Source organism: Asterias amurensis, chromosome 1 (genome assembly GCF_032118995.1).
Source record: "Asterias amurensis chromosome 1, ASM3211899v1".
NCBI classification, from domain to species: domain Eukaryota; kingdom Metazoa; phylum Echinodermata; class Asteroidea; order Forcipulatida; family Asteriidae; genus Asterias; species Asterias amurensis.
Window position 1 is genome coordinate 9,798,931 of NC_092648.1, and position 23,317 is coordinate 9,822,247.

A 23,317-nucleotide genomic window follows, 5' to 3' on the forward strand; every position below is an offset into this window, starting at 1 on the left:
ACAAAACTCAATTCAGACGATAGGCCTATAATGAACATAAGCACAGGACGAAACCCCCATCTGTGGATGTGTATGTGGGACCACCCTCCCATATTATAGTAAAGGTTACTTGACCTGGGATATTGACGTAATTGCTCATGAACACCCTATTTATCTTATACCACAACATGTTTGAAAGTCATTCTGTTGTACGGTCTTTATGAAACAATAGTGTGCATATTATTTTATTCAAAAAATGTGACACCAAATTAACTTTTCCTTTTGGTCCCAACTTCATGCTTAAGCTCAAGTTTGTCGAACAGGACACAGGCCTATTAACTATTAATTTTATTTAACAATTATTAAAAACATGACCCCAATTTGACGCATCTTCCGCTCCAAACGAGAAGTTCAAATTTAGGCCTATTGTATATACATCCACATGGCCTTATAAGTCATAATCTTGCAGCTTAATGGTATTTAACTAAAAAATAGACCCTTATGACCCCATTTGTTCCGGGTCAAACCTCGTCAGAGAAAATGAAGCTCAACACCGCGAGACGACAACAACACTAGTCAAGATGACGTCATTAGGTATCAAATTAAATCAAAATCAATTTTTTTTTCAGTGAAAGGGTAACAAATTGCGAGTGATAACCAAATTTTAGCGAGTGTAGCCTAACCCAATTTCGCCTTGACTTCTGGTTAAAATGGGAAGTATTTAATTAATTATTTGGGGTCAGAGAAGTAACCCAGTAGGCCCTAATTGGTGTAATGGTGTCTTGGTTCAGATCTTTTGCTAACCGTTTGTGGTGTGGCAATAATTTGTTGGGCGTGACCATGATTTACACCCTGAATTTAACCCAAGAGAGAGAAACGGCAAGTAATTTTTTCAAAATAAAAATGCTCAATAATTTCCCTATATTATTATAATGTTTCATCTAAATGACATCTTTACATACTGCACATGCCCAGCTTTTGTCCTATTTTCTTATACTCAGATCACGTCACTCATCCATTTAAAAAAAAAAATCTGTTTTCTTTTCTTTTTTAGACCAAACCCCCTTTTAGATAATTTGGAATGGTCCATTCTATGATATCAGTCACTAAATTAGTCACGGTCCCCCAGAACATATTATATCCACCTTTTGAAAAAAATATCAGCTGGCTCTTCTTTCGGTAGAGAGAGAGAGCACTCGTCCAATCATCATCAGAGACATAGGCCCTTTTGGAAACCACGGCTTCGGCTTTTATTTGGATTTTGGCTTGAGGCTCTGTTCTCTCGTCTGTACACCGAGCGCGAATTAGCAAAGCAAGTGCAATATTGTCAAAGTGACAATCGCGGGACCAAGCTAGCTGAGCCCAATCTAAAGCCAAATCTTTTGTCCCCCCCCCCCCACATGTTCGCTCGTCCCCAGCGCCTTGCTTTAAGTCCTGGATAGATAGACTGGCCGCTGGGGCCGAGCGAACCCCACATGCCGCTCAAATCCAGTCATTTCGACTAAACAGCTACAGACTCTAGAGGGCGCTCGTATGCTGCAACATTTTTTAGAGTGAAAACCTGAAACCTGTACCGCATCAGTTGTTATGGTAGCAATTTTAACCACCATTCTTCGAGATCGTCTTTGTTCAGATGTTCCGATAACTTTTTGTTTTTTATAAGGGTGTAAGTACTATATTCGGAAAAGTTTCCGTATGGCGCCACCACTTTTTCATTCGATATAAAATAATATAGGAACTTATTTACCTGATTGATATATCCCTTTTTGTAAAAATGGGTGAAAAAGTGGTGGCGCCATACGGAAAGTTATCCCTATATTCCTTTCTAGAAGAATTTCGAATATTTGTCATCGTCTCTTTTCTTAACGAAATATTAGTTGCGACCTCAGGCTACGCCGTCTCGGTTACGACCCCGTTATCAATTCAATATCATTCAATCATGAACGGGGGCTGGTCATCTCGCCACCTAGCAAGCTCGCCACCAACAAAGTCACCCCCTGCAAAGTCGCCCCCTAACCGGCTCGCCCCGAGTTGTTACAAAGTCGCCCCCTGACAATGTCGCCCCCAAACAATGTCGACCCCTAGCAAAGTCGCCCCCCCCCCCCCCCCCCGAGTCCCTGACAATGTCGTCCCAGCCAATGTCGCCCCCTAGCAAAGTCGCCCCCAGAAAACAGTTAAGGGTCAGGGTTAGAGTTAGGGTTAGGGTTAGGGTTATAGGGTTAGGGTTAGGGTTAGGTTTATTAGACCTTCCACAAGCACATTACTTCATACGGAATTTTTTCTGAAAATGTGTTAACTATATTTTTTTACCATAATTATTGTAGCCTTAATTATTTTCCGAATAACATCTGGGGGCGACTTTGCTAGGGGGCGTCATTGGCTGGGGGCGACATTGTCAGGGGGCGACTTTGCTAGGGGGCGACATTGCCAGGGGGCGACTTTGTTTCAACCCGGGGCGAGCCGGGTAGGGGGCGACTTTGTTGGTGGCGAGCTTGTCAGGTGGCGAGATGACCAGCATTCTCGTGAACTAACTAAACGCAATAGACCGTTTCGGCGTTTTGCGAATCATCGAAATATCACAACTGGTTTATGATGGTTAGAACTTAGGAGACCGACTTAGACTAGACTATAAAGGTGTAGGAATACTGGATACTTTGGCACCTCGCAAACTCGGCCCCAAGCAATCCTCGAAGAAAAATAAAGTAACGTACGTGAGTTTACACAATAAAAAAGTTGTTGTAAACGCTGTTAATGACAAAATACTAGTTTATGGGAGTTTCAAGATGAGAGTTTCCGAACTTTCAAGAAAATTTGGGCCACCAGGAAAATTGACTGTCCACTCGCACTGTGTCAGTTGTCAAGTTTTTAAAACGTTGTTAAGGCTACTACGCGGGTATAAAGTGCGCCCAGGTCGATTGTCGGTGAAAGTGCGGCACAATTTTTATGTTTTGGGCTTTGAAAAATGTTAATAAGGGTTTGTTTAGTTTGGTTGAGGGTTTTTAATGGGTTGCTTTTTTAACAGAGCGTGATTTGCCGAAAGGCCCCATCCGTGAAGGGGGCTAATTTCCTGATGGCTTTGTGACAGTTCTGTGCGTGATAGCTCTATGGCGTGCACCCACACAAGATCGTTTGGTGCACACTAAGAGCTTAGTGCACACTCCTTTCAGTAATACTTATTTTGTTTCGTCCTGTGCTATCTGGTCGCTTCTTTTTTCTGGTAAATTTTCCGATAATTATATTCCAATAATATTTGTAATGTTATTACTAATAACTTTGTAACAGGATCAAGCTTTTGTATTGGACTATGGTGGGGCTGAACTTTTACATAATGAGGCCTACCTCGCAGTGTTAAAATCAAACTTTTTCAACTGGGTGCCGAGTTTGTATTTGTACATGTGCCAAGTTTGTAAGTGCCGAGTTTGCAAGGTGCTGAGTTTGTAGGTGCCGAGTTTGTAAGTGCTGAGTTTGCAAGGTGCTGAGTTTGTAGGTGTCGAGGTTGCAAGGTGCTGAAGTGACTGGTACCCAGTTGTAGTGGTACAAATAGCAGTCAACAGGAGTGGGTTACGTTTTCGCAACTGTAGCACTGTAGATTCAGTTCTGTAAAAAAATCACAGGCAATTATACTCAGGTGGGATTCGAATCGACGACCTTTGCAATTATAATAAAGTGTCGGTACTGTCTACTATATCTAGACCACCGAGAATTTGAGATTGCCCGGTGGCTAGAGGCAGTTGGAATCCTGTGTTTTAGCAGCAGGTACTACAAACAATTTTTTAAATAGATCTGTTAAATTTTGCATCAGGGATAAAGAATATTCAGTTTGGTTTTCACGGTGAAAACCAAATTGAATATTCTTTATCCCTGATGCAAAATTTCACCCATATACACCGATGTGTGTACTAAAGGCACTGTATTATGTGTACTCGGGTGCAATTATCGCAACAAGGAACACTCTTCAGTACTTATGGAGCAATTATGTTCACACAGGAATAATATTAATAGGCCTAAGGATAAGATCCATAATTGGAATACACAATCTAAGAAACATTTCAGCAGAAACGGTTTTACAGAGTAGATTTAAATGTTTTTGAAGGGAATTTAATTGTTTCTAAAAATCAAATGTTAAACATTTTCATTCAACAACTGTCGGTGCTTCCTACGAAGTAAGTTTTTTTTGCAGGGGTCGAAATTGCCATTAGCTCGCTAGCCCGGAACTACCAGATTTACGGCTACACATTTTTCCAGTTTAATATCCCGGCGGGTTAGTGGAAAAATACTGAAAAAACTGTGCTAATGGTATTGTAAAATGAAGCACTTTTGGTGACCAATTTGTGCTGTAACCCAAGACGTCATGTGTTTTTTGGCCTGCCAGAATGTCATGAGGACTACTAAACAATTCTGGGTTACTAGCCCTGCTGACTACCATGAAGGTACACTTAATTTTGACCCCTGTTATGGTCATAAATTTTTTGAGTAATTACTTGAGGTATGCCCCCCCCCCCCCCATTTAAGCATGTTGAACGTGTTTAACTCACTTGAACCAAGAAATTGCTGATGACCCACTTGTTTTGTTGACCGTGATTTGATGTATTTTGCCGATGGAGTAATCCTACTTGGGCTATAAATTCGGGCAATGTTACATTTTGATTTTTATCTTTGTTTGGCACTTCCTAGCACTTTGCAATCTCTGGAAAAAGTGCTCTATTGGATAAATGACAGCTCATTATTAATATTATTACTATTTTCTATTAAAAAGCAAACAGCTAGTGTTTACTGAATACATGTACATTTCTTTGATATTGATTTACATTAATTAATGATGATAATACAATATATTTTTGTCAGAGGTTGAAGAAAAAGAGGCTGAGCATCTTTCACAATGGACCCAATGTACATGGCTTGCAGCTTGTTCCGCAGGAGGAAGTTTGATGACTGTGTTAATATATGCACACAACTCCTAGAGAAGAACCCTTATGATCAAGTAAGTTTGGACTTTACAATGTCAGATTGTCACTGGGCTCTAGACTGGGCCCCTGTCTTTATCTGCAAGGATAAAATCATCTGCTACTCAGATCCAGTGATTCAAGTGGATACAACGATATTATTGGTTAAACGTGCAGTGACATGAGCTTTACACAGATGCCCAAACAGTAGACTCCATCACGTCCGCCATAGAATTCTACTGGGTATCTCTATGTGAAATGAATGTAGGTCTAAGGTGCATGTATGTGCTTGTACACGCCGGCTGGAGGCCGATCTCTGGCATTATTCACGAGCCTCGAGGTGTGACGTCAGATGTTCAGGCTAACAGGGCCCAATTTCATAGAGCTGCTAAGCACAAAAATTTGCTTAGCATGAACTTTCTTCCTTGATAAAAACAGGATTACCAAACAAATTTCTTCTTGTTGCATATTGCTTGTTACTGGTAGTTTGCTCATCCTGAAAATCATGTGGAATTTTTTGGTTGGTAATCCTGTTTTATTGAGGCAGAAGTTTCATGCTAAGCAAATTTTTGTGCTTAGCAGCTCTATGAAATTGGGCCCTGGGCTCGTGCTCAATGAAATCCTCACTAGAGTACTATAGAAGACCGGTCTTGGAACCTCAGTACTTACTTAGGCACTGGACACTATTGGTACATGTAATTACTCAAAATCATTTTTTAGCATACAAACTTAATTGGTAATGAGCAGTAGAGAGCTGTCAATTGAGAATCGACTCCTTTTGAAAAAGTTTAGTTTAAGAGAAAGAGGTGATTTCCACTTGAAATTTCCACTCGAGATTTGGCTTCAGAGGCATGAAGCCTTTCTCAGTCATCTGAAAGCACACAACTCAATGCAACACGGGTATTTCTTCGTTCATTGTCTTGCAAGTACGATGATGATTGACCCAAAATATTCACAGGTTTGTTGTTTTATGCATTATGTGTGAAGATACTTGTCTTTGATAAGTACCAAAAATGTATCCCGCCTTTAAACAATTTTGCAACATTAAAACGCTCACATTGTTCAGTGGTGTACATGTACTACAGTTCTTTGCACTTGACTTACTAAGAAACATTTGATTTGTGTTGTTATTCTAGGCAGCATGGTCTCTTAAGACGAGGGCGCTAACTGAACAGGTTTATGTGGATGAGATTGATGTTGATGAAGAGGGCATTGCTGAGATGCTGATGGATGATAATACCATCGCTCAAATATCACGTAAGAAAACAAATTATCCTTAAAGGGACACGTAGCCTTGGATCGGGCGAGTTGGTCCATGAAAAGTGATTGAAACTGTTTGTTATAAAATGCATATGGTGTGAAAAACATTGTAAAAGTAGATCCACACAAATATTCCTCGAAATTGCACGGTTTTCCTTATACATCGTAAACTAACACAGCACGCCGTTTTGCGGAGTCAAGTTTTTGACTCCATAAATTGGCCGACAGTGTTTAGTTAGCAAAGTAAAATGAAAACCATGCAATTTCGAGAACAATTTCAATGTTCTACTTTTAAAACATCTTTCTAACCATGCATTTTATAGCAAATGGTTCAAAAGCTTTTCACGGATCAACTCGGCAACGTGTTCCTTTAAATTCCCTAGACAGTTTAAACGATCCTATTGGTAAGAAGGTGTTCACAAGATCATATTTACTTGATAAAGACAAGACAGGATCAGTTGCAGCCATCTTGCATTTAGCACATGTAAGTGTCAGTATACAATTATTAAACCTGTGACAGGTTCCATGGCATTTTGAACAACCGAGGGGCAAGTAAAATGCCATGGACCCTGTTACATGTGCAACAATTGTTTTGTCATCATTTCATCACTTTATTTATGTCCTCTTCTCAAAGTTCTGTTATTACGACTGAGTATGCATACATATAGATTAATAAGCAGACGAACAGTTGTTTAAATAAGAAACCATTCTTCACTATTCCCTCGAACCCGCACTTTTTTCGTTCAAGGCACTGGAAATCGACCAATGGTGGGAATGATCCAGGTAATGTACACCGGTACACAAAAACGCCTGGCGCGCATCCTTAGCCATGGTACACACTTGGTTACGAGGTATGGCAATACACATTGTTGCAACGGGTGTGGCAACTGGTACTCATATTTGCACAACCATGGAGCATTGTGCACAATGTCACCTCTTCTATTAACAATAAAGTGTACTGGGTTTTTGTTTGTGCATTACACAACACATGGGAGTGTCTTAATTAAGTGTCGAGACTGGGACTCAAACCCACACTCTGCTATTCTGAAACACAACAGCTTGTGTTCGGTGCACTTGACCACTCGGCCATGACATGCCACATAAAAATAACATTGAAAAAATAATCGAATAAGGCATGATTTACAACTATTATAGTTTTGTTTTAAGATTTATTCTAAAGACATGTTCTGCTACCAAAGTGGCTTTTAACTTGCATTCAATGAATAAATAATTTTAAAAAAGCGATTACACTTTCACACTAAGTTTTTGAAGAGGATGGACTCAGGTTTTCTTGAAACAGGTTTTGCACATTCCTTAAACATGACCTTTTGCTTTTTCTGCATACGCTTGTTTTGTCAATTTCCTGGATACACAATGATTTACCTCTGTGTTCGTTGTTTTGTCATAGTTGCATTTTATTCAACTGGGCTTTTTGATACTTGTCTTTAATTCTTGTTGAAGAACTCTAATCCCATGTTTGGTACATATACACTTTTAGTTGAAACACCAATGTTTGAAAAATATTTTTAGCAATGTTTTTCAACCTTATCAATTATTTTTTTAATAGGGCCCGGGACATCCTTAAAGAAACCCGGTACAGGCCAGGGTGCCCCTAGTGCAGCTGTACGTCCAATGTCCCAGTCTGGGCGACCACTCAGCGGGTTTGTTCGTCCAGGCACCCAGTCTGGGCGACCAGGGACAATGGAGCAAGCCATCCGCACACCCAGGACAGCGCACACTGCCCGACCTGTTACAAGCGCTTCAGGCAGATTTGTGAGGCTGGGAACCGTAAGTTTAGATTTCATTTGAATTTGTCCAGCTTGTTTATAAAGTGACCCAATACGATAGGAAAAGACCAACGATGGGGATCAAGTTCTTTTTTCTAAGTCCCAGTTGGTATGCAGAAAGTCAATAGTGTTGTCTCTCTTAAATACACTTTAATGGCAATACTTCAATACTCAACAGAATTCAAAGATTGTATTATCAGTTCAAATTAAAAATGCAGTGATGTGGATTTATTAAAAACGTATAAGACCGTCGGACTTGTATGGTCGTTAGCTTACTGTCCCAATGCTACAATCATTGGCCTCAGGTATGTGGTCCAGTGTTATTTTCAATTCCTGAGTACATAATATAAGTGTCATATCAATCAGTTTTTCTGTTCCAAAGGCCAATACTGTGATATATTCAAGCTAAGCCTCCCCCACACTACTGCACTTTGGAGCCACCTACCACACTTGTTTTCCACCATTTTGCAATCTATAGTTAAACAGGATTGTAAACAGATACCTTCTCTCCCAGTAACTTATAAATCTTTCCATTGTAGCCTTCCCCTTGAGTGACCATCTGTCATTGACAGACTGCTCCATTATCTTCCATTCTCAGAATTTCAACTTGTTTAAAACTCATGCCCTTAAGGCCGGTTCATACTTGCTGCGTATTCACTGTCCGCAGTGCATAAAAGGAAGCGCAGTGCGTAATCATTTTAAGCAAATGCGTATGAATTTTTCAAAATGAAGAATTAGGTCGTACACACTAATCGGATGCGTAGTCGGACGTATTGAAATATTTTAACATTTTGTCGGATGCGTAGACGCAATTTCAGTGAATAATGGCAAGAACCTGATACGAAAAGATCAAAACTGTGCTTCTTTTTCCAAATCTGTGTAACACAAGCTTGAAAGAATACCGAAATGTAAAAAGGACAGTGGCTTCATGGAAGGATATCGGGAAATTTGCGATAAAGATTTAGACGGAAGGCATTTTATTTTATGAAAAATCCTTGCACCGGACAAATGTATGAACAAACGTAATGCGTATTTATTTTTTATTCTGATGAAGTATGAACGCTAAATCCAATTTCGAATTGACGGGTGCGTGAACGCAGTCGCAGCAAGTATGAACCGGCCTTTAGTCACATCACTCCAACATATCACCCTAATTTGTTTATACTAAAAAATATTGAAATATGAGAAACGGCCTAACATCACAAGGCTGTTGTTTGGCCACTTCAAGGTGTGGGCTACACTTCACTGGTTTGGGCTATCGACCTTAATCAAATGCCACCAGCGATACATTGCCACCAACTCCTGGGGCTGAAATAGGGTTAACCCTTCACTGTCCGAAAGGATGTTGGCATGGGTATCATCCGCTAGAAGCCTGGATGGTAGAGCACAATGCTCTATCTTCACAACAATACTCTGCTTTTAAGAAACTCCTCGATCCGTTTTAACAGTGTCATTCCCTATGTTTCATTTATGGCCATCTCTGTCTCTCAAATCCTTCACTAGCACTCTGGAATACCTACAACAGTGCTACAAAATAAACATTTTCAAACTCGTGCAGAAAAAAACTCACCTGTTTAACTAGTAGGTTTTTACAGTAAAGCATCTTTGAATCAATGCTTTATTTGCTGTTAATTGTCTGTTATTATTAGGTAAATGAAGTATAAAGGTGTAGTATTTATCCAAAAGGCCTTCTGGTGGGAAATTGAAATGTTTTCATGCCAGCTTCTAAGATGTGGCCACAATAATCATTCTATTTTTATTCTTTTGAAAAACCAGGCTTCAATGTTGTCGACACCTGATGGTCCCTTCATTAACTTAGCAAGGCTGAACTTCAGCAAGTATGCAGCTCGACCTAACCTAGCTAAGGTATTAGAATCAATCCAAAGTGTTTCTCATTTATTCTTATTATTGTTGTTATATGATGCTAGTAAAAAAACCAAGGATGCCTCATACATGACCAATCATCACTGTAGCTTGCAAGGGTGCTTGCTTTGTACTCCAGAAGCACCAGGGTTAACCCCTACTCTTCCATGATTGAGTGTTGAGGGTTCTTTTATGGCCCTATCAATCCCAGTACACAGGTCCTATGGCTTAATGTCCCATTCGAAGGACAAAGCAATTGTGGTAAAGTAGCTTGTTCAAAGATAGAATTGCCACGACCGGGACTCGAAGCCACACTCTGCTGATCAGAAGTATAAAATGGTGGTTTCACCACGGACCGCTGTGTGAACTAAGTTTCTCATTTACCCTAACGCCGGTTTCAGACATGCGCACCAGTCAGGCCGAACCAACTAGATTAGGAACAACTCTAGGTCTGAAACAGTTAGGAGCAACTGGACGCGCTAGAAGTTGAAAGATCGACTGTTGCAGTCGTTCGGTGTTGTGTAAATTTTTGTTCCAGACAGACGAACTTAACATAACACTGATCGACTGCAACAGTCGATCTTTCGACTTCTAGCGCGCCCAGTTGCTCCTAGCTGTTTCAGACGTCAAACTTTTCATGTACTTAATCCAGAGTATGGTTCAGCACGACTCTAGAGCGCCTGTCTGAAACAGGTGTAATATTTCACGTGTCTTCCTTGATATGACATTGTCTGTAATGCAGCCGCTGTTTGAGTACATTTTCCACCATGAGAATGACGTACGTAATGCTCTGGAACTAGCTGCTCTAGCCACAGAGGCATCTGGCTTTAAGGACTGGTGGTGGAAAGTCCAGCTGGGAAAATGTTATTACAGGTCAGAGCTTGGAACATTGTCAAATGTCGGTCAAAGTAGGGATTACATGTATGTAGTCTAGGGGCAAGAAAGTGGTTTCACCTTAGGCCCAATTTAAAATAGATTTTTTATCATATCAATTAATAAAATCAACATTTCACTCTCAATCATATACATGGAAGGTTGCTAGTAATCTGGACCCAATTTCATGGCTCTGCTTACCACAGAATTCTGCGCTTACGGAACCCTTGCAGCACACAATTCTATGATACGTAAGCGCAGAATTCTGCAGTAAGCAGAGCCATGAAATTGGGCCCTGCTCTTATCGTTCAAAATGATAGTACAAATGGAAAACGGTTACAAAACCAAATGTCTTTAGAAGTTGTCAGTTTGTAGAAAAAATGTTCCAGACAGAGTTCAGGAGTGGTAGTTATCAAAAACCAAGTTTAATTAGTTTCAGTCTGAAAGCTTCCTGATTTTTGCTGTGAAATAGTGTCTTAAAGGCATTGGACACTATTGGTAATTACTCAAAATAGTTATTAGCATAAAACCTTACTTGGTAATGAGTAATAGGAAGCTGTTGATAGTTGATAACATTGTGAGAAGCAGCTCCCTCTGAAGTAACGTAGTTTTCGAGAAAGAAGTAATTTTCCACGAATTTGATTTCGAGACCTCAAGTTTAGAATTTGAGGTCTCGAAATCAAGCATCTGAAAGCACACAACTTCGTGTTCACAGGTTTGTTATTTTATGCATATGTTGAGATACACCAAGTGAGAAGACTGGTCTTTGACCATTATTAATAGTGTCCAGTGTCTTTAACTCTTTCATGCGCCAACTTGTTTAAATCCCTTCAGAAAAGTAGTTGTTATATGAAACATGGGGGGTCTATTGTGATCTTTTTTTATGCGGGTCGCCATTTACAACAACAACAAAAACGACTAAACAATAAAAGTGTCCAAACGATAAATTGTTCACAATATTGGTAGACGACATAAATGTTCACAGATTTACACTGCCTTTACAAGGCTTTACATGTAAACTGTTTCGTTTTGAACAAGCAAAACTAACAAAAATATCTCATAATTGATCTTGACGTAAATGTATTAGGAATTCTAAAGTACTTGACACAAAGATATTGACCAATTGAAAGATATCTACATGGAGTACTTTAGTCAATTGAAAAACACAAAACCACCAGACTTGTCTGACCTGTGTTTACCTGATGCTAAAATCAGCATCCTCGGGCCTGCAGTCTAGTGTTTAGTTGCAGCCCTGATTGTGAATGCATTTACACAGTACATAGACTTGTGCACCATACACAAAACTTTCAGTTAAAACGGCTTGGGGCAAGTTAGAGTGGTTAAAGGATCGGTCGAGTTGGTCTTTGAAAAGCGTTTGTAACCGTTTGTTATAAAATGCATATATTTGTATGGTTAGAAAGATGTTTAAAAAGTAGAATAATGATCCACACACATTTGCCTTGAAAACCACGCAATTTCGAGTGATACTTGTGTGGATCATTATATTCTACTTTTCAAATATCTTTCCAATCATATGCATTCTATAACAAACGGTTACAATACGCTTTTCAAAGACCAACTCGACCGATCCAAGGCAACGTGTTCCTTTAACCATGGTAAACTGAGTATTTTGACTTAAATCCAGGCTAGTTGACCATAGACTACTGTGGTTAACCATTTGGAACCAACCTGGGGACCATGGTTCCTTCTGTGGTCCTGTAGCCTGTTCCATGCTAACCTGTGTTAAACACGGAAGGCAAAGGAAGTTTTGAATACCGTGGTACCGACTGATTGACTAGGCTTTCAGATCTTCGCTCGAATGAGTTTTTCACTGCGCATGTACGTTGCTGTTCAGTGAACACGGATCGACTAGATGTGGGCACTGGAGCTTGCTCCATGAATGGTTGGTCACCTTTCTGGAAAATCTCACTCATGGTAGGAGAGTAATAGACTTCTTTTCTTGCTGACAGGCTTGGGTTATACCGTGATGCAGAGCGCCAGTTTAAATCAGCATTGAAGCAGCAAGAGATGGTTGATACTTACCTGTATCTGTGTAAGGTGTATGTCAGACTAGATCAGCCCCTAGCTGCTATTGACATTTATAAACAGGGACTAGAGAAGTTTCCTGGAGAAACCACACTGCTCACTGGTATAGCCAGGATCTATGAGGTATGTATGTGATTCTAAAATAGCAGAACCAGAAAACTCATAATAACAATATTAATTATCAATTTTTATATAGCGCTTTACTCACCCAAAGGGCGTCTCAAAGTGCTTCCAACATTATTACTCCTGGTCATTGGGTCATTTCATTCATTCCTTAAACCATCTCAGCTCCCTGGAGAGTACACAGCCTGTGCAACAAATATGCCCTAGTAAGCTAAATCAATTACAACAACCATCTCTGCTGTCAGAGTTACCCATTTACCCCCTGGTTGGAGAGAAGCAATTATAGTTAAGCGTCTTTCTCATGGACACAGATATCATGACCGGGACTCAAACCCACACTCTGCTGAACAGAAGCATCACAGCTTGCGTTCTGTGCTCTTATCCGCTCGGCAAAGACAACCCGCCAATTGGCTGGCAACCCAATGCAAATTTAAACCACTCAGTCGTGATTGATGCTCCACTCGCAAGCAAATTGTCAAAAAAACAAGCTGATGCTAACAGGAGTCAATTACTTATTGAAGTAGTTTCTTTTTAATTGTATTTTATGAGTTATTGGATTGAACTTAGAGTAAAGCCCTGTACATACATCCATGTGACTTCAAAATTTGGCATTCGAAGAAAGTATGAACCAGGCTTAAGAGTTAAGGAAAATCCTTTTTTTACTCGGTATTCTCCTCTATTTATGTGATCATTCCCCAAACTGCATGGAATCATTCCCCTGTAGTTTCAAGGTGCTGTGTATTGCTGAAACCACTTGGCTCTTGTGTTTGTTGTACTTTTAACTTTGTAATATTTGAATGCAATTTTCAATTTTTTTTTTGTACATTGAAGCGATAATAGCCTCTGGGCCACCCGTTTCAATATAATGTGACAACGTTAATAAATATACCATCATTATTTATGTTTATTGGATTAATCTTCCTCGTCTTTACCAACCATCAGGGATTGAACGATATGACCAATGCAGTGAAGTTCTACAAGCAGGTCTTACATAATGACAACACCCATGTAGAAGCCATAGCCTGTATAGCTAACTATCACTTCTACACTGACCAACCAGAGATTGCTCTTCGCTACTACAGGTAAAGACCCTATAATTGTTTCAGTTTCCTGATGATGACTAGAGCAAGCTTGTGGAAATGTCTAGACCAATTCAGAACTCACTTCGCAGTAGTGAAGTTAATAACAAAGAGTTCCCTAAATCAACTTCGCGAAAAAAAAGTCCTGGTTGATTTCCAACCTTCCACCCAGTTAGTAGTCAATAAGCAGGACAGTTCTATTCAGAACTGAGAAGTGTCCAGAATTCCAAAAATCCAAAAATCTGAAAGAGAATAAATTTTGAAGTAAGGCAAGAATTAGCATATTGAGTTTTTACTGTACCAGCTGTTGTGATTTGGGTTCATTCTGTTCTTACAGATTTGTGTATATTGTAAATGTTTATGCAGACATTCTTGCTCAGTGGAATGGATTGTGTGAGTGCAAGCTTCACACAACCAATGGTTAATGTGCAGCACACAGAGTCCACAGACATGACAGTACCATTAAGTTTCATTACTCCTTGGTTTTGTCTTGTATGATACAACAACAAAAACCATACCCAACTACAGCATAATACTCACCACTGATTTTGTTGGGTGACAACAAAGCGAAATCGTCTTTTTACCCTTTTCGTCATCTTGAAAATGTACAGCTATTTTGAAAGCACCTGTAAACATCTTAGAAATACCTTCTCAGATGTTGTTCACCCAATTTGTTTTTTGAAGCTTTGGCAAATTCACCCCTGGTCAAATTAGTCAGGTGAGATTTGATGCTTTGTATTGTGTGAAACAGATGTGGAAACCATGTTTTTGAAATCAAGTTATAGTTTCTTCTTGGAAGCAAATTATATTCTGAGAAGAACAAGGTGATGTAGGTCTTGATGTTTTAAAATATGTGCTAAGCTTGTGTTTGTGGGAGCAGGGCCCAATTTCTTAGCTCTGATTACTGTAAGAGCAGGGAATTTCGTGCTCCACCAAGTGTATTTCACAGGTTTGCAGGGAATGTGTTCGTGCGCACTTCACTTAGCATTCTATGCTTACACAGCTAGTGCAGAAATTTGGCGCCTGCACATAAGTGGAGAATGGTGATGGAATGGCAGATTTTGGCGGTAAGCAGAGCCATGAAATTGGGCCCCTGTGTAGAGGCTTTTAAGCCTCCAAAAAGTACTTCTGGATTGATCCATGTAAGTTGGCGAGCTACTAATCTTGCTGTTTTGTTAATTCTTGCATTATTGTCCTTTCGATCCTAGGCGTCTTCTTCAGATGGGAGTGTACAATGCAGAGTTGTTTAATAATCTAGGTCTGTGTTGCTTTTATGCCCAGCAGTACGACATGACTCTTAGTACATTTGAGCGTGCCCTGTCACTCTCTGACAACGACCAACTAACAGCCGACATTTGGTACAATATTGGAGAAACAGCAGTGGTATGTAACATGGTTAAATCTAACCCATCAATCAGGAATGCAACTTTTTCTCTTAGAAACATTGCCATAGAAAACTCAAAAACATTGACAAATGTTAAGTGTGATCAGCCAATTCCTATTTTTTTTGCAATTAGAAAAGAGCATGTCCGATCAATGCTGCCTCAAATAGGAATGGAAATTTCCCTGTTTATGCTTATTAAAGAGCCAAATGTCTGACCAATCAATATAACCCACTAGGGTTTTGATATGATAAAAGGCGCTGAATGCATCTACACAGTTAGTCAAATGAACCCTTCTATCAATCAATAACAAAATATCATCCATTGTGGTTTTGATTGAGATATATTATACCAGCCTGCAATTTATGTGGTGATCTACACAGCACATACTCAACCCTCTTACTGTCTGACCATTCATCATACCCCACAATGTTTCCAATTGAAGGATGATGAATTCATCTACACAGTACATAGTCAAGTCAACCCTCCTACCAATCAATGTCATCCATTGTGGTTTGACTGAATTATATTATATTAGCCTGCAATAATGTGGTGAATGTATCTACACAACACACGGTCAACCCTCCTACTGTCTGACCATGGAGGTAGAATAGGTCTGACCATTCAATATCATCCACTACGGTTTTAAATTATGGATAAACTATGGCAGCCTGCAAAAAGATAGTGAGGTGAATGCATAATGTACAGTACACAGAGTCAGCCATCTTATCTGTCTGACCATTCAATATCGTACACTGTGCCAGCTTGCAATAATACTTTAGCTAATGTAAACTTTAGCTGTACAAGTAAAAAAAAAAATTTAAAAAACATTTTAAATGAGAAGAAAATGATTTGGTCTTGTCTTTCCAATTATTTATGGTCCTGTTGAATTTATGAGGCATATGTCCCGTTCTCTTAAAATATTCTCCTGAAATTTAAGTCATGCTGCTTCTCTTCTTGTTTTTAGAATATTGGCGATACCAACTTGGCCCTACAGTGTTTCCGTCTAACGTTAGCCTCTAATAATGACCATCCTGAGGCATATAACAACCTTGGAGTATTGGAGATGAGAAAGGGCCATTTAGATCAGGTAAGGCCACTTGGCTAAGGCTGTGGCTATTGGCTGTGGTGATTAAGCCACAGCTGTAGCCATAGGTATTCCAGATATTAATATAGTATTCCAGATATTAAAGTCTTATATACAATACTATGTATAGATTTGGCTACACTCCTAAAGTGTCCATATCTCAAAAAGGCTAATGGTTGTACACAAAGCTGCAAATGTCTGCAGTACCATTCTGTCTCTACACAATACATTTTTACAAGGGTATCGCACAAAATTGACCCTATATAGCGCATATATGTAACAAGGTACTCAAGGCGCTTAATATATATATTTTTCCAGAAAGATAGGTATTAAAGTTATGAATTCTGAAACCAAATTATGTAGCAACTTATAAGGGTTTACAAGGTGCTACGGCGCATTCAGCAGCCACAGCCAGGAGCACTGGGGCCAACGCCTTCTCTTAGCGATAAGTGTTAATGGGATCTTTTTCTGTGCATTACAAAACGCACAGGACCAGTGGATTTACGTCCCATCCGAAGCAATAATGGTTAAAGATTCTTGTTGAAGGACACAGAGTCACGACTCTCGAACCCACACACTGCTGTTCAGAAACACCAGAGCTCGAGTCCGGTGATATTAACCTCTCTGCCACGACACATCACAAATATTCACCAGATACTCGTAAACGAACCCAGTTACTCTTACGCTAAGAGAAGTGGTTTGCCTCGGTGTGTCTGGCAGTGGCTGTTTAATGCACCTCAGCACCTTGTAAACCCTTATAAGATGCAACATAAATATGGTCTCATAATTAAAAACTTTCAAAACCTGTCTTAGAATGTTTCTGTCTGTTTAAAGACACTGGACACTATCGGTAACTGTCAAAGACCATTCTTCTCACTTGGTGTATCTCAACATGCAGTGTCAACATGTGCATAAAATAACACACCTACTCTTTTCGATAAGTGCACTGGGTTCTTGTATGTGTGTTACACAACACACAGGACCAACGGCTTTGTGCATGTCTGTCCCATCCGAAGGACAAAGCAATCATGGTTAAGTGTCTTCCTTTAGGAGACACAAGTGATAGGACCGGGACTTGAACCCAGCTGATCAGAAACACAAGAGCTTGAGTCCGGTGCTCTAAACTGCTAGGACATGCCTTGTCAGATTTTTCATGAATTGCATCACGGTTGAAGAATATTATTAAATTTTACCCTACGTCATTTTGTGTAATCAGATTGTTGTTGTACCCACTGTTAGCTACAAGATTCCAACTGGCTTTATCACCGGCTTACTCATTGGTCTAGTGGTTAGACATCTGCTCCAGATTGGCAGGGTGGTTACAGGCCTAGAATTTCATCTTTGATAGGGCAAGGCCATTTTCATTTTTCAAGGGCACTTTCACTGGAAAATCTTAAAGCTAATTGGAAACGTTTGAAGGGGCACCAAGGCCAATACCAGGGGCAATGGAGGCCATGCCCTCCGTAGCCTGGGTGTAATTCCAGGCATGTTGTTAGTTCCAATCCCACTGGAGTAGTAAGCTTAATTCCAGGCATGTTGTTAGTTCCAATCCCACTGGAGTAGTAAGCCTAATTCCAGGCATGTTGTTAGTTCCAATCCCACTGGAGTAGTAAGCCTAATTCCAGGCATGTTGTTAGTTCCAATCCCACTGGAGTAGTAAGCCTAATTCCAGGCATGTTGTTAGTTCCAATCCCGCAGAGTAGTAAGCCTAATTCCAGGCATGTTGTTAGTTCCAATCCCAGTGGAGTAGCAAGCCTGTGGATTTTGTCCACTGGACCCTGGAAAGCACAAAGTATACAGTGCCTATCACACATCGATTTAAGGTAAGAAACCCTGAATTTGTATACTTTTGTGAAGCTGACCATTCCTTTGTTCTTTATCTTTAGGCCAGAGCATTTTTCCAGGCAGCCCAGTCCTTGGCACCTCATATGTTTGAACCTCACTACAATTTTGCTACCCTCTCTGATCAGGTTAGTAGTTTTTTACTGAAACACTCTATGTTTTTAGTATATTTTGTCAGTTATAACAGAAACTCTCAATTCATAAATTGGCTGCTGACTGGCACCAATAAGCACAATTATGGAGACCACTGACATTAGATCTAGATAGCTAATAGCCAAATAATTTATACATGGTGTAGATCACCCCTTACTACTTTACTGACTGTTTTTTGCAGTTTCTGTGTGTAGTCGGGCCACTTACGAAAACAGTAAATACTGGTTTTAATAGAACAAAATAAATTATTTCAAATTACTTACCTTAAAAGTTTACTAGAAATCTAAGTTACACTGGGTGTACCTTAGTTTATCCAGTGTTTTAAAAAAGATTGTTTAACTGTTCTGGGTTACAAATGGGAAACTTCAACTTTGATTGAATAAAGAAAAAAGAGTCTTCAGGTTGTTCATATTATATTTTCTGGTTATCACTGGGCACTCTAAACGTTCCCAAATGTTTTTAATATGCTTGTTTTTTGTTTTTGTGGGTACAGGTGGGCGACTTACAAAGTAGCTACAATGCAGCTAAAAAGGCTCTTGATGCCTACCCGGATCATTGTGACTCCAAAGAACTACTAGATCAGCTTAAGAAACACTTCTCAATCCTCTAGTATAGCCTAATCCCTCAGTATCAACCAATGAAGTCAAGAGGGTTGGGTAGTCAAGTCTGTAAAATATCAGTGTAAAAAAGTGTGAAATAATAGTTTTTAATAGTATTGTTATATTGTTGTTTTTTTTTTTTACATCACAACATAACTGGTGAGTTTGTTCAGTTAAAGGGTTTGGGTACTTTTTGAGTCCACAGGTTTACATTAAACTTACATGGTTTAAAGATAATGGTAGAAAACTTCCCTTAAAATATTACTTGCTGAGGTGCTGTAGTTTTTGAGAAAATTATTTTAGCATGTACAATGGGTGTAGGCGACTCTCCATAAAACATTGCTTCTTGATTTTCACTTTTTTTCCTGTAAAAACTTGACGACTAATTAGGCTGAAACTTCTACAGTTATAATATATTACATACATCTTCATTCACAGTGAGTAGAGATTCTTATCATGGCCAAAAACAAGATCTAAAAAAGGTACACAAACTCTTTAAGTGAGGAGCAACAGTGAACTAATGGTAAATGCCAGTTACTAGTTTTTGCTTCAGGATATAGAAACCAACTGAACCAGGAACTGGTTGTTCGCTCGTGCACAAATAAAGTTAAAAAAATGAAACAGGAACTAGTATTGTTTTCAGGAAGTTAGTCAAAATTAATAATGATTTTAAAGGCAGTGGACACTATTGGTGACTACTCAAAATAATTGTTGGCATAAAATCTTACTTGGTAACAATCAATGAAGAGCTGTTGATAGTATACCACATTGTGAGAAACGGCTCCCTTTGAAGTTACGTAGTTTTTTTGAGAAAGAGGTAATTTCTCATTTGAATAATAAAAGGCTTCAACTGTAGCCTTTTGTTATGCTTCTTTAAGCACACAAAGTTGTGCAACAAGGGTGTTTTTTTATTCATTATTCTCTTGCAACTTCAGCGACCAATTGAGCCAAAATTTTCATAGGTTTATTGTTTTACATGCATATGTTGTGATACACTGAGTGAGAATACTGGTTTTTGACAATTACCAAACGTGTCCAGTGCCTTTTACATTATTGTCATTGCTTAATTAAACACAGTGGAAACTATTGGTAATTGTCAAAGACCAGTCTTCTCACTTGGTGTATCTAAACATATGCATAAAATAACAGACCTGTAAAAATTTGAGCTCAATTGGTCGTCGAAGTTGCGAGATATGAATGAAATAAAAAACACCCTTGTCACATGAAGTTGTGTGCGTTTAGATGGTTGATTTCAAGACCTCAAGTTCTAAACTTGTGGTCTCGAAATCAAATTCGTGGAAAATTACTTTTTTTTCTCGAAAACTACGTAAATTCAGAGGGAGCCGATTCTCACAATGTTTTATACTATCAACCTCTCCCCATTACTTGTTACCAAGTGAGGTTTTATGCTGACAATTATTTTGAGTAATTACCAATAGCGTTCACTGTTACTTTTTTTGACTTTCACCCCAAAATTTAGAATCACTGTTGATTTTTGTAAGCATAAATAGAAGAAGTTAATTTATATTGCTGTATGTATGGTATACACAGGTGTTGTATTGAACTTTAATATATTACTTTTATGATTAGTTTTCTTGAATACTACAGAATTTGAACAATTGCACTTAAAGACATTGGACACTATTGGTAGTTGTCAAAGACTAGTCTTCACAGTTGGTGTATCTCAACATATGCATAAAATAAAGCTGTGATTACTGGTCTTTGGCAATACCAAAGGTGTCCAGTGCATTTATATTAGGCCTTGTTGCACAGTACTCTTCCAAATACTAACAATATGTTGGCAACTTGTTATTTATATGGAAAGTCACTACCTCAATATCTACATGTACCTTTTTTTGACAAGCCCGAGTTGAACTTAAATATGAAAGTTTTGGTCACTAGAGGGCAGCAGACATACCAGGTAGATTTCTATTGTTACCATTATTTCTGTTGAGAATATAGAGTTAGCTGTTGCAAAAAACTTACCATCCAAAATGACCTAATGGCATAAATGCAAACAATGGTTAATGGCCTGCCGTTTCGACCCTAGCAGAGTCTTTCTCGAAGGCTAAAAGAGAAAGAGAATGGCTTTGCCAGGGTCGGAACATCAAGCAATTAACTATTAGGGGGCTTTATTTATGTTGTTAGCAATTATAATTATTCCAAAGTGTACATGTAATGGACCCTTCCCATGAAATATGTTAATTACATTCACGCATGTGCACATACCCTATTGGTTTGCAAACGCCATACGCCCAACCTCACTACCATGGGCAGCGAGCCGTATTACCCGCTAGATCTGCGTGCGTAAATTTGAAACGCAGTGCGTCTCCAAAAAGCTCTATACGCCAAAACGCGTGCGTATAAAGATGTACGTATTCACTTTTTTTGTCACTCAACACTGAACGCCAAGGCAAGTTTATGACTATTATTACACACAGCGCATCCAGTGTGTGCGCGACTAGCGCCCAACACAGAACGGATCAACCACAGGACTAATTGTAATATCCCTCATATTTGGATATTTTTGAGTTACACTTCCAGGGGTTATGATCGAGCAAGGCATGCTGGGAAAAAATGGCGCGGCGAGATCGATCACCCCTGGGAAAGACGTTGCCATACGCCTCTCTTAATATATGCATGAGGTACGTCACAATGGTAACTCAAAACGAGGGGATGGGCACAGCCACTGCAAGTGATCCTGTGCACTCATAGCCTCATTTTGGGTACGCAATCAAGTCTGCGTCACTCAGCCATTAGCCGTTTACAAAACAGCGCGATGTTCCCTCATTTTGCCAACCAAAATGTCAGTGCGCATGCACTATGTGCAATTTAAATATTTCATGGTTCAAGGGTTTATTGTTTGTGATCAGTGATAAACAAACCTTTGTGCAGACACAAGGTAATTAAACACTCAAACTTTACCAGTTCACGTGACCATAAAGACTTTAACTTTATCATCAATCAGAATTATCAAACTGTTTTGTTCACTCGTTTCAGAAACTTTCAAATTTTGGTGTAAATATTGGCTTAGGAGATTCCGACTCCCTCTGGTGCACTGTCGTTTGGTTGGGATGGTGAAGCCATTTGCTCACCATTTTTGCGCAATTTTCTCCACATTCTTCGGCCACCATTCACGATTGAATTGATCCCCATGATCACATAAACGATCCTGCTCCTAACAAGATTTTGTTCCTAACAAGTGGTTTGTTATGTCTGAAATGAAAGTCCCTGGCTGCCGCTTCCCAGGTTGAGCGCCGGCACTTTAATCCCGAGGTCGTTGGTTTTAATCCTGCTCTAGCCATTCTTCTTTGTTCAAACCAAAATAATTTAGAATGTACTCAGTCAGTTTCCCTTGAGGTTTATCATTTGATAAGAGAAATACGAAGTTGCCTGTTTGCGCGGAAGGGTTCTCTGTTTAGAAAAGGGTGCCCACTCACGATCATGCCCACCCTGGTGTAGCAACACCCACTGCTATGTCAGATACAGTTTTGTTTGCTATCATAATAAATGTGCACATATTGTATTAATACACCTGACATCATTTCTACCCACTCTCTAAACATAATTCTGAAACTAAAGTTGTGCTTATGCCAATTTGTGTTTGCACAGCCAGGCGGCATATAATATAGTCATCGTGGTTTCCGTTGCTATGTCATGCACATGGACTGAACAAAGTGCGCAGGTTATTCACTACACAATCCAACTTAATCTATCGATTATGGTTGAGCATAAACATACTCATAATTAGTCATGTGATAAAAATGATAAATAAGAACATAGGAAATGTTTACCGGTTGTATTTACTAGGACCCTTTTGATTGAACTTGACTCAACTTCGGTCCCTTTGTGCAAATTACTGTTAAAGTTGTCCTCGTTTTTCGTGTGTTGTACTCGCTGGCTGTTACTGCAAAAGCACAGATCTATGTGGTCACTTTGTACTTCTATACTCAGTTTAGGTCAGTTTGCAAAACATAAGGAAAGGTACGCTTGTAGTCACTCTAAAAAGTAATGGTAATGAAAAACCTAGGTTAGAAGCCAATAAAGGCAACTTTTGAGTTGAGAAACATTTCACTTCGAAGTCATGTGTTTATGTAAAAAGATGACAGCTTTTATGTCCAACAATTTGAATTTGAGAAGTGTTACCGCCTAACGCTTTTCAGATTGTGTGTTCCTATATTAGGGTTATTTTTCCTGCGTGGACATTATTCTCTCCGGATGTTTAGCAATATCTCAAAAACATGACCACTTTTTTTTTATGAATTTTTCAGATTTCTCGTGTACCTCTACATTTACATAGG

The 23,317-nt window shown here is 39.3% G+C and overlaps 1 protein-coding gene across 1 annotated transcript; it reads left to right on the plus strand.

Moving 5' to 3' along the window:
• The first annotated feature begins 1,532 nt into the window (after nucleotides 1-1,532).
• On the plus strand, nucleotides 1,533-23,090 carry LOC139944961 (tetratricopeptide repeat protein 8-like). Its single transcript, XM_071942161.1, has 12 exons — nucleotides 1,533-1,645; nucleotides 4,825-4,960; nucleotides 6,059-6,179; nucleotides 7,750-7,970; nucleotides 9,746-9,835; nucleotides 10,575-10,705; nucleotides 12,676-12,874; nucleotides 13,817-13,956; nucleotides 15,162-15,336; nucleotides 16,303-16,425; nucleotides 18,309-18,392; nucleotides 18,911-23,090. Exons 2-12 carry the CDS (start codon nucleotides 4,859-4,861, stop codon nucleotides 19,025-19,027), a joined length of 1,503 nt encoding a protein of 500 aa, XP_071798262.1. The 5' UTR covers nucleotides 1,533-1,645; nucleotides 4,825-4,858; the 3' UTR covers nucleotides 19,028-23,090.
• The last annotated feature ends 227 nt before the right edge of the window (nucleotides 23,091-23,317 follow it).

Bases quoted from the DNA above. Each gene is read 5' to 3' on its own strand.
- LOC139944961 (XM_071942161.1), top strand. From the start codon at position 4,859: ATGGACCCAATGTACATGGCTTGCAGCTTGTTCCGCAGGAGGAAGTTT. The intron at 12,875-13,816 runs GTATGTATGTGA...ACCAACCATCAG, and splicing joins GTATAGCCAGGATCTATGAG to GGATTGAACGATATGACCAA. The intron at 13,957-15,161 runs GTAAAGACCCTA...TTTCGATCCTAG, and splicing joins ATTGCTCTTCGCTACTACAG to GCGTCTTCTTCAGATGGGAG.